This window comes from Osmia bicornis, chromosome 16 (assembly GCF_907164935.1).
Source record: "Osmia bicornis bicornis chromosome 16, iOsmBic2.1, whole genome shotgun sequence".
Classification (NCBI taxonomy): domain Eukaryota; kingdom Metazoa; phylum Arthropoda; class Insecta; order Hymenoptera; family Megachilidae; genus Osmia; species Osmia bicornis.
The window spans coordinates 5474037-5485810 of NC_060231.1; the positions used below are offsets into that span (position 1 = coordinate 5474037).

The 11774-nt window shown below is 34.5% G+C and overlaps 3 protein-coding genes across 5 annotated transcripts; 2 read left to right on the forward strand and 1 right to left on the reverse strand.

Annotated features, from left to right (window-relative positions):
• Positions 1–63: 63 nt before the first annotated feature.
• Positions 64–6959, reverse strand: LOC114871527 (rho GTPase-activating protein 39). Of its 3 annotated transcripts, none has more exons than XM_029177542.2 (11): positions 6768–6959; positions 5634–5738; positions 5197–5335; positions 4480–4644; positions 3987–4407; positions 3104–3766; positions 2648–3043; positions 2392–2580; positions 1468–2327; positions 959–1399; positions 64–815 (listed from the first exon to the last, which is right to left on the reverse strand). In XM_029177542.2, exons 1-11 carry the CDS (start codon positions 6779–6781, stop codon positions 621–623), a joined length of 3588 nt encoding a protein of 1195 aa, XP_029033375.2. In that variant the 5' UTR covers positions 6782–6959; the 3' UTR covers positions 64–620. The 3 variants fall into 3 exon arrangements, with proteins under 3 accessions (XP_029033375.2, XP_029033372.2, XP_029033373.2); XM_029177539.2 differs by having other exon boundaries at positions 3882–4407; XM_029177540.2 differs by lacking the exon at positions 6768–6959 and adding an exon at positions 6578–6729 and having other exon boundaries at positions 3882–4407.
• A 27-nt stretch (positions 6960–6986) lies between these two features.
• Positions 6987–9468, forward strand: LOC114871530 (ras-related protein Rab-18-B). Its single transcript, XM_029177549.2, has 6 exons — positions 6987–7072; positions 7727–7821; positions 8212–8348; positions 8423–8540; positions 8610–8927; positions 8985–9468. Exons 3-6 carry the CDS (start codon positions 8275–8277, stop codon positions 9144–9146), a joined length of 672 nt encoding a protein of 223 aa, XP_029033382.1. The 5' UTR covers positions 6987–7072; positions 7727–7821; positions 8212–8274; the 3' UTR covers positions 9147–9468.
• Positions 9469–10346: 878 nt separating this feature from the next.
• On the forward strand, positions 10347–11720 carry LOC114871533. Its single transcript, XM_046289274.1, has 4 exons — positions 10347–10889; positions 10953–11164; positions 11235–11418; positions 11532–11720. Exons 1-4 carry the CDS (start codon positions 10434–10436, stop codon positions 11718–11720), a joined length of 1041 nt encoding a protein of 346 aa, XP_046145230.1. The 5' UTR covers positions 10347–10433.
• The last annotated feature ends 54 nt before the right edge of the window (positions 11721–11774 follow it).

An 11774-nucleotide genomic window follows, 5' to 3' on the forward strand; every position in this document is an offset into this window, starting at 1 on the left:
TGAAAAATATATTTTTTAACTAAAGGTATGTTTTCAAAGGCTGCAGGAAAAGAAACACACTTGTACAGCTTGCTAATCTTTTGCAATGTTTACTCCTCGATAAAACGTTATACACGTCAATTCGTCGCTTATACAAAAAGATCATCGCGGAGTGCAGCTATACACGGTAACACATGGAGTTGTTATTTTTTTTTTTTCCTTTTTATTTTACACGAGATTCAACAATGATCGAGTAAAAAAGCCGTCCGCGTTTTAATCAACGCGGTAACAAGGGTTGGTAAAATATATAATATGAATATATAGCGATGTACATAATATAATCTAATAATCTCTATCTTTTATAACATATAATCTGCGTATATATATAAATAATAAATAGGAAAACGAGGAAATCGAGACTGGTTGATTTTCAAGACTTTTACGAGACTTTAGCACTAAATTTACCATTTACGAGACATTCATTGGGGCATTGTGATAAAAATAAAGATTAAAAAAGAGAGAGAAAGATAGTGAAAGATAATAGAGAACAGTGAAATAACTAACAATACATGTGAATATACAGCTGATTCATTTGGCATAGTAGTCTAGAGCGTTCTTTCTTCTAGCGCGCAATAGAATGGTCAGTGAAGATCATCGACCCAAGCAGTTTCTAACGACTCGATAAGAGTACGAACAAAAGCCATTTCTTTTCGTGCATTTTCCAAGATCACGCGAGGATCTTGAGAAGTACACCGTAATATATTTGGTGCCATAACCATTGCTAAATTGTTCGCATCCATTTTAGTACGGGCTACCACCTCTGGCCTAGCAAATATCTGAAATAAATATATATTTTTTTTAATTATTCAGATTTCACTTTCGTTTTAAACTTGAGGCCTTATCTAATTTTCTTTCAATTCTCTTACACCCTGTGAAAAAAATTTAGGTTAAACTCTTTTTGTAAAATACAAATATTTACCTGAAGAAATCTTATTAGATGACAAAGAACTCGTCGATTCAAATCAGGCAGTCGATCTACAAGCGCGGCAACGTTAACTGCAGAAGCTTCAACATCGTCGTGCCTCATCGACACGCACTCCGTATAAAAGGAATCAGGTATTAACGGTTCATAAAGCTCTCGAACCCATAATTTCAATAAAGAAGCAGGTGCGTGAGCATCTTGCGAAGCTGGCGAATTGTCATCATCGAACCTATCTAAGTACGACTTTAAAATACTAACTTCATCCGCATCAGCGGATACCCTAAATATACCCTCAGTCAGGATACCACCTCGTGCCAACACTTGACGGGTCAACGTAGTTTGTATCCATGGTAACTCTCGGTTAGGAAATCTGTCTCTTTGAAGAGCCATCACTTCTGAAAGCGTAGCTCCGAACATAGACGCTCGGAAAATCTGGATCTATAAATATAAAATCAAGGAATTAAGATTAATTGAATGTCTGATGGAAGATAAAACGATGAACATACTCTTGCTTGAACGATATCCTCTATGGTAGCCTTGCGGGGCTGTCGCTTCCCATGCGCTCCGATTCGTTGTAAACGACGACAGGCAACAGTTGCGTAGTGACTAACTTGTACATGAATCGGCCATTTGGCTACCTCGGAGAATTGAAAATTCGAATCACGATGCCTGTTCATGTACCCCTCGAGGTAAGGCTCGAACGTGGCGCTGGGCGGCACGAATGCCAGGCATACAGCCATCAATTCCCAGCCTCTGCGCAAACTTTCCTTCCGTGGATTCTCCGTAGTCTGTCTGCAAATCTGAACGTACAATTCGTCCCGCAACGGTGGCTTCGAGAATGCGGTATTCACGATATCCATAGCCACACTGTCCAACGTCATTTCTACGTTCGCCTTCCGATCACCCATGTACACTTGCACCAATCTGAACAAATTACAGGCCTCCCGTTTCAGTAACTTTTCACCGTCGACTACCACCAGCATCGGCTGCGGTATCGGATCTTTAGACCAGCTAAGAATGTCTCGGACGCTGAACTTTTTCCGAAACAACAATCTCAGCCCCTTCGGCCTTCCGCAATTCAAGTTAAGATTGTCCTGTGCGTATTTCTCTATATCACCGCCACCCGCGCTGTCGTCACGTCTCGCCTCGTCTATGTCGGTGTTATCAACGCCGGTACCAACACTAGGAACAGAAGTTATAGTAGTAGGTGCTGGAAGCGGTGGTTGCCTCGCCGTTGTCACGCTCTCTCGTATTTCCGCTTGCGATGCGATTATGGGCGGCGACGGCGGTCGTACTTGCGGCCTTGTCAACGTGTCCGCTGTGTTGTAATACGTAGCCAAGCCTGCGGTATCGTAGTTACCTAAATCTGTGATAACAGATACGTTACATCAACGTATGACGATGCATAACACGGTTATTTAATAACTAACCAGCGTAATGATCTTCTAGGTACTCCTGACTAGAAGAGTCACCTTGGTTACTCGCTGCTTCATCATCCGCAAACTGATCGTCAGAATCGTCGTCAGCTCTACCACCGATTCCTTCACCTCTTCCACCTTCCTCGTCCAAGGAATCGTCGCCTTCCTCTACTAACAAAGGATCTCCAAACTTGTAACAACCTGAGGGAAAAAGAAAGAACTCTTTAATGTCATGGAATATTTGTTTAAGGAATTATTAATAGCATACCTGAGAGTTTTGCTTGCTGAAGAATATAATGCTGAAGTGGCAGCAAGTGATCCGCGTCGGATAACAGATTTCCATAAAACGGAGAAGGAGGTGGACTCGGATTACCATTACTTCTCTTCTTTTTACTGTCATCGCCTTCCGTAAGCCCCTCCGTTTCCTCTCCTACGGCACTATTACTGCTACTGTTACTGCTATTGCTACTACTAGTATTACTGCTAAGCCTTTGTCTAGGTTGCTCGTGACTTTGACTTATTAAATAACGCTCGTGCATGGAATCGTCGTCCCTGTCCCTTCTTCTCGATTGCTGCTGCTGCTGTTGATGGAGCTGCTGTAATTTCTGCTGTTGCTTTTGCTGCTGAACGAAACTGTAACTGCGAGCCAGTGGTTGTGACACGCCTTAACAGAAAAGTAAATTGTGAAAAACAGGTTGAACTTTTGAAGATGAGGTTTACTTACAATCCAGGGAATTATTACACGCTGTATTTCTTCTGTATTCTTTTTCTCTGTCACGTTCTCGTTCACGCTCTCTTTCTCTTTCGCGTTCACGCTCTCTTTCTCTTTCCCGCTCACGTTCTCGTTCACGTTCCCTTTCCTTTTCTCGTTCACGTTCACGTTCACGTTCACGTTCTCTTTCTCGTTCCACAACCTCTATGCTTCTTTGCTTCGATGCATTGCTTAGGACACTCGCACCTCTGACAAGGCTTTTAGACGGTTCGTTTCTTTCGGCTAACATCGCACCGTACATATCTCTAACGTTCGCTTCGGAAAGCGACACCGAGCATCCGTGATGCCTTCTTCCTATACTACCGGTATTATCTTGCTTATTCATATTACGTGGATGCATGGAACTTGGATAAAAGGCTGAAGTGTTTGTTTTGTCCAAACTATTTACTCTCTCTCTATGATGCATCTCTCTTTCTCTATCTCTATGATAACGATTACTACTTTCCACCAACGAGCCATACTTCTCACCCTGCGATTTGTAACTATGGCTCAATTGAACTTCCGGCGGACGGTAAGGAGGCATTTCTTGTCTAAATATTCTAGATTCCATCAACGAATCACGATATGGCGAAGTACTTGGTTCAGGACCGTACGAACCTCTACTGCTTTCTCTACCTGTGATATTGAAATGATAAAAATAATTAAATCAACTTATTTTAATCTTATCCCCATATGCAAGCAAGCGTACTGTGAAACTGATGTTCTTATGAAATTTAACTCACATTCTTACCATTTTTATTCTTTTCCAACTCTAAGTTCCCTGTCCTACTTTCGCGTTGCGTGTCAACAAATGATTTCTTCTTAAAAATAGGAGTACTAGTGGAGAGGGACAAACCTAAGGGTGGCGGTTCGCCCAACGGTACCGACTTCTGATTTTTTACACTTTCCAACGTTCCACTCTTGTGCCCTCTAGCTTCCAATGTACCGCTGTGTTGCCTGGGCGATGATTGTGCTTGACCCGGTACCTGGCCACCGGGTCGATGATGGTGCCGGTGCGGTGAGTCCAATAACCGATATCCAGTCGACTCCAATGACGTTCGACTATGAGAAACAGAACTATCACTAGAACGTCCAGAATCCTGGGAATGATTGTGCTGACGTCGTGCTGTTGGCACTTCGTGATGCCTATGATGCCTGTTATTATGATGATGATGGTGATGGTGATGCCGTCTCGAAGATGGAGATGGTGATGGTGGAGATGTCTGAAGATCCACACCGACACTGGATGTTCTCGTTTTATTTACATTACCACTTTGCTATAACGAAAGTTTTGTCACCATGTTTCCATGACCCCAATACACGTGACGTTTTTAAAGCGTGAAACTTACCAACGAAGAAGATAAATTGGAATTTTCTTGATGATTAAATCGCGTTAATCTACTAATGGAAGGAGTTTGCGTCTGAGTTGATACGGATTCTTTCCTTCTCGGCTCGCCTGATTTTTGGCTATCTATTCCACTACTACTGGCTGGCTCTGTATTTTGTTTCAATGTCTACAATGGATTCAATATATTGGAAATATTAGAAAGATTTTTATAATAAATATGGTTAAACGTATTTATACTTCCAACATGATACTGTTACTAAAAAGTAGAAATTTTATTTTATATAATATGTATGATAAATTATGTAAATACAGTTATTTGTGCAAATCCATTAGATTTTGCAATGTTAAGTAATTTTCATGCTTCTGCTATGGTATAATGTAAACCAGAGTTTTTTCTCCTAGCTACAAACATCTATTTATAGACATCAGGAGAGCAGACAGCCTGCACACTTATACCTCTAACATATTCTACAGAGTGACTGCATTAATGTGTGATAGTGCAGAAAAATTTGCAAATTGTTTTATTATGTTCATGTGTATGATTGAGGGAATGGCTTTATTAAGTGAAATATTTTATTCAGCAAATGTAATTGATTTTATGATTATCTGTAGTATCAAATATTTGTGACCCACCTACTTTTTAATACAGTATCATAAATACCTAGAACACCATATCATATTCCGCCAAATCTGTTATCAGACAAAATGAATCACTCACCTGAAGCTTTGCTAAAGGTATGATGTCACAATCACTTGGGCGGTGCCATACAGTTTTTTGGGAAGTTGCATTATAATAATAAAACCTTGAAGTATTTTGATCAAACAACTCCCACCATTGATTGTTATCTGTCTTTTTCCTGTAATTAAAAGCACAGTAGTGAGTATAATTAGACAAGCTGTTAAACGAATAGAAATATTTAATAAAACTTTTAATAAGGAAGAGAAAATAAAATATACATTTAAATTCAAAACATGTGCTGAAATAGAAATCATACTGATTATTAATGCTTCCTATACCACAGAAAGAATACCTTATATGCTGATAACTTTCACCAAACTAATTAGATCATAAAGACAACCTAATTCTACATAAGTAATTAATCTTCTTTATGAGAAAGTTATTACATTTTTACTAAATAAATATATGTATCTTACACTGGTACACCAGGTGGAGGATCCCATACACATTCTCCGGTTGTAAGATTGGCATACATATGCTCCTTGGTACGAGGTTCTATAATTTCCACCCATTCCATCCTACTGTAATTATATACATTTAATTAATTCCTTATACTTCAAAAATACATATTATTCAGGCATATACAAGAATTATTTGAACAGCTTTATTATGCTTGAATGTTTGCTTAAAAAAGAAATCAGATAAAACATCAATAAAAGTGTTAAAATTAACACTGCTAAGAAATAACGATATTTAAATTTAATAAAGCACCTTACATATATATATTAAATCATTAAAGCATGTGGGGTGCAGGGACGATAAATTTGTTGCTTCTTTTTATTACTATAATTAAAAATTCTAAAAATACTGCAATGAAATGAAAATGTGTAGCTAGTAGGGAAATGTTTAAATAAAAAGTGGAATAATGTGAAATTGAAGATGACAGCTTCTCCAAATTAAAAGAGAAATAAAAACAGATCAATTGTAAGTTATAAATAATTAATCAATAGCATTCTGCCAAATCTGCGACAATACCAAGCACGACGAAAGCGCTTCTATATAACAAATAATTTCAAGGAAAATTTAGGAAACTGAAGAAGAAAATCGTCATTGGAAAAACAAAAGGGGAAAGAACATTTGAAATTAAGCGAAATTTCGTCATAATAAATGGGTGTTCGCCCCCCCCCGCCCCCATAACCATAAATTGATAGGAATGCTGGCTGCAATACGAACAACCGTCTGATGTCATGCTATCCGTTTAATTGACTGAAATAGGCAGTAGAAATCCATTCTACATAGTTGTATACAAGAGAATAAGAAAAAACGAAAGTAACGAATGACGGAGAGGAAAAGGAGGGACATGTCTTCGACAATGTATACGGAGTGTAAATACGAAAGAATTTCAGCAAACAAGACCCACCCAGTTTAGACGATAAGTAGTGAAAATAAGAGAAACACAATAGTGTTTAGTGGAAATATGACGAGACTCTCTCCTAAGGAAACTGGGACGGGTCACTGGGAAAAAAATTCACTATCGATCCGCGAAACATAGCCACTATACACTCCGCTGTATTTCCATTTCCCTAGAATCGAGCGAATTTCATTCTTACCCATCGGATGCCATTTCGGAGAATTAATCCGCTATTCGAACAAAACAAAAACACTTAACGTCACTCCGTGAACACTTTGTGACACTTGACGAGCACGACGGTGACACTTGGATGTCGCCAACGTCCCATTTCCACGAGCACGAGCGACGCAGCCTCTTCATGGCAGCCCACCGGCGGCCATCTTTTTTTCTTCTCTTCATTTTATCGTCCTACCACTATACAGACCTAAAACTTACTTTATCCTAGATATCGAGTATATCCAAAAATGCATTTGCATATTCGTCTGTTCTAATGTTCCCTCGTCGGTAAGTTATTGCAACGTGTAACCGTAATTGAATTTTGCGCACAAATAACATGTTTGATGAGTTACATACTTCTTTTTTTTTGGGTTACGATACCTTTCCGAGTTAAAATTGAAACCAGTATTGATTGATCGTTCGGATAGTCTATATCGTGCAAGAAGTACTGTCTGTAGGAATTGACGATGCTTGATAGTTGATATTTTTATTTATAAAACTATTATCTTAGTTATGATAACGCACATGTTACGATATTAAGATTAGGAATGCAGACGGCCCTATCTTTTTCTATTTATTTATCTATAATTTTATTATTAATACAATTTTTAACTTGTTATATGAATTTGTTATGAATAATAATATATTTTATACGAGAAGTGTAAGTGTAGAAGTTATTCAACACCTGATAAGCAAATGTCAAATGACATCCTCAAATAAACATTTTTATTTTTACTTTTCTTCAATATTTGGGTTATTTATAATTATTGTATATATTCTATTAAAGTTGATACACCAGATATTTGTTTTCCTTCCTTAAATGATACCAGCTAACAATAAAAATTTTATTTTATAAACATTCTTTAAAAACAAATAGAAACGACATCTGTACCATTTTGTGATAACTAATAATTGTTTTGACATTTTTCTTTTATTGCTTAGGTCACTGTAGATTATCGGTGCATCGTAATTTGTGTTTCATGGATTGCAAAAATGCATGAGATCATTCAGTAGACTTGAATGACGTTTTATTTTAGGTAAGCTTTACAAAATCATTCCAGTGAAATTAAACAATGACGATATCAATTTTAACCTTTTTTATGTATAAACAATTTCTATCGTTTTGTAAATAAAATTTGTTAAATGTTTTTTTTTTGTTTTTATTGTTCAATATTTACCATCATGACTAAACTGAATAATAATGTGATTTACAGTAATGTGTTATAGATGTTTAATGTAAATAAAGTATTGCATACTTCCTTTATTTAATTTTTAACAATTTTCATTTGTTGTGGTTTTTATATTATGATCAGAGTACTATTGCAGTTTATGTTTTATGATCAATTTTATAAACAATAAGTATTCAGTACCATATTATTAATAGAACTGAATTTTGAATAAAGTGTAACTAATAAATTTCTCTGTAGAGACATAAAGGGAGTATTTAAAAGTTACATAATATTTGTACCGAATCCCATAATATAATAAAGATGGATATGGATCAGGATGTATTAACAGTGTTGAAGCTGTTAATGATAGGGGAATCCAATGTTGGAAAATCAAGGTACGTAAAACTAAATTGCTTGTCTAAAAATATAAAATGAATTTATTTGTTTATACTATAATCTTTGTTATTAGCATAATCCTAAGATTTACAGAGGATGAATTTTATGAGAACATGCAAAGTACAGTTGGCATGGACTATAAAACTAAACAAGTTACAATAGATGGCAATACAGTGAAATTGGCAATTTGGGTTAGTTACTTTATCTTATTAATAACATTGATAGTTTACTTGCAAGCTAATAATGTTCAATTTTTATAGGACACTGCTGGACAAGAACGTTTTCGTACTCTGACACCTAGTTATTATAGGGACGGTCAAGGTGCTATATTGGTGTACGATGTTACAGATAGGGTTACTTTTGTGAAATTAGAAACATGGCTTAACGAATTAAATACATACTGCAATAAAACAGACATTGTTAAAATGGTAGTAGGTAACAAAATAGATTTACCAAATAGAGAAGTAAGCACTGAGGAAGGCCTACAGTTTGCAAGAAGGCATCAAACTCTATACATTGAGAGCAGTGCCAAAACTGCAGATGGGATTAAATGTTGTTTTGAAGAGCTTGTACAAAAGGTATATTGTTTGTTTGTTTTCAAATGATTATTTGTAACACAGTAATGTTCTTTGCAGATAATACAAACGCCGGGCCTCTGGGATAGACAACCTTTTCTTAAAGCATATGGCAATGGAAGCATGGGAGGAGCAAGACACAGAGGTCAAAGAGGAATACAATTAGCAAATGACTCTCAACCACACGAACCATACTCGAATTGCTATTGTAGTCTGGTTTAGCTGATCATAATATAAAATTCAGATGGTGATAATTACAAGGAAGCCATACCTTAAATGTGGTCTAAACTCTATTTGAAAACTAGATACCTAAGTGTGAGAATTTCGACGACAGATGTGTTTAATGATACTTTGTGTATGTTGTGGAAAGAAATGTTTCATACATGTATCAAAGATACATACATATGAGTTTGCTTATAACTTTTAATTCTTTGTTAAATAATTGAATTTTATATAGGTATTTGTAATACCAATTTATATTCATGTAAATATATTATGCATATCTACATAATTTAATGATTAATAAATAATGATAGAACGATAACAGGCAAACATGATATCTTCAACTCCTATAAATTCAGTTTTGTATAAGTAATTGCAACATCAAAAATGGAGACTTTTCATTCTTAAATTATTAAATCATTCATAATAATTTGCACAATTAGTAATGTAATGCGTATATACATGTATCATAATGTAATATCTATTAATTTAATGTTTTATTCTTACATATATTTATATGTTAAAGAACAATATGAAGTGAAATAACGAAATGATCCCATCAATTGAAATTATTTTAATGTATCCATTTGTAAATAAAATATTTAAATTTTTCTGCAATCAGATCATTCTTTTGTGGCTCGTTCATATCGTTAATTATACTTCTACATATTGAATGATTTTATCGTTGTGTATATTTGTGTTTTTATGATGAAAACAGTTGCCTGTTAGAATATTTGACTTTAAACAATTACATATTTATCATGTAGGTATTTCATTTTGAAAATTAATTCTATTTGTACAATATGAAACAAGTTGCTACAACAGTCCATGAAGAAATTAATAAATATTCAAAACATGAAGGGTAAAACCATCAACATTATAATTAATTTCAAGTCTATCTGCTAAATTTAAAATGTATGATATCTCTTCTATTTAGAACTGATTCAATAATACCATCGTCAACATCGTCGTCTACATCATCTTCATTACCATTGTCAAGAGAAACACTTAATAGATCTAGCTTAGATTTGATTCTGACAAATAGAGGTGTTCAATTATATGGAACATGGAGCAAAACCAAATTACTCACATTTCTTACAGATAGACTTAAACAATGTATTCATGTACACAGAAACTTTCCTTATGATGCTATCAATAATGAACGATTACAGATGACTATTTCCAGTGGTTTATATAGCACTTCTGTTTTAAAGAAATTAGAAGAAAATGGTATTTTTGCTTAGAATTACTCTGTATAATAAATTAAAGACAAATTAATTTTTAGGAATGTCTACGTATAGCATCCTGAAAGCAATGAAACTTGGACTTATTAGCCTGAACTGTTGTGAACTTAATTGTTTTAAAGATTTCAATGTGGTATCATATATATTGGAATTCAAAGACATGTGGTCAAAGAAATTTAACGATGAATTGATTTTAAATCTAAAACCTATGGGTTTTACAGAATCAGAATGTTGGAATATTATTGTACATGGAATAATGTTTCAAAATTTAAATATTCTTCATCAGTTAACATTAAGTGGTGTCGATGTTCCTGGAATTTTAAACTGGCATTCTGTTATTAATTTGACATCTCCAGAAATAATACAGTTTTTGAAACATATTGGAATAGCAAAAGACGTTATACAACTGGTAAAAAAGTATGGGATCGCTGAAGAAACTGAACAAATGTTAATTGATATAGGATTTGATGAAATGAAAGAACAGTTATCAAATATGGAGGTTTGAACATAATTAATATTAACTTCTTTTATTCGCTTTTATAAAACATTTATATATATGTAGGAGGTAGTATGTGATTATAAATTAACTGTTATGGAATCAAGTACTAGCAGTTTAGAAAAATTACAAGACACTTGTAAAACGACTGATTTGAAAAGTACTTCTAGTTCTACAGATACATCAAATTATTTTCAACAATACGCTTGTCTATGTCATCTTCTAGCCGAAAATAAAACAGTAGCTGAATTAACTGCACAACGAAATGATTATTTAAGGTAAAGTAACATAATTTCTTACATGACTGTGTTTTCAATATCACTCTTATCCTGTGATTTATAAATACAGACAAAATATCATGGTTCCATTATCATGGGCAATGGCTAAAACTTTAGAATTTAAACCAACAGATCCATTACATTATACTGCATATCAATTATTACGTTGGGCACATAATGTTAGCGAGACTGAGAAGAATGCTCTTCAACAATTAATTGCATTAGCTACCATAGAAATGGACCGGAAACTTACAGTAAGCATTATTCATAATACTTCTGAATACTTAAAAAATAACGCTTTATTTCCTAAAAAGATGATACAATATTTAATGATATATTGTTATAAAGTATTGTTATATTCAAATAGGAAAATAAACGTTTAGAAGAAGAAGAATTAATTAGAAATCTGAATGAGAAAAGTATAAAAAATACTGTTTGCAAAGATCCTAAACAGTTTGAGAAATATCTAAGAAAGTCATTAAAGAAATATGAAACTTGTGAATTTCCTGAAATGTGTAGTTCTTGTAAAATCAACGTATCAAACATCAGTGTTTAATAAAAATTATTACAGTACAGTATTTAATATAAAATTATTTTAAAAATTCATTTA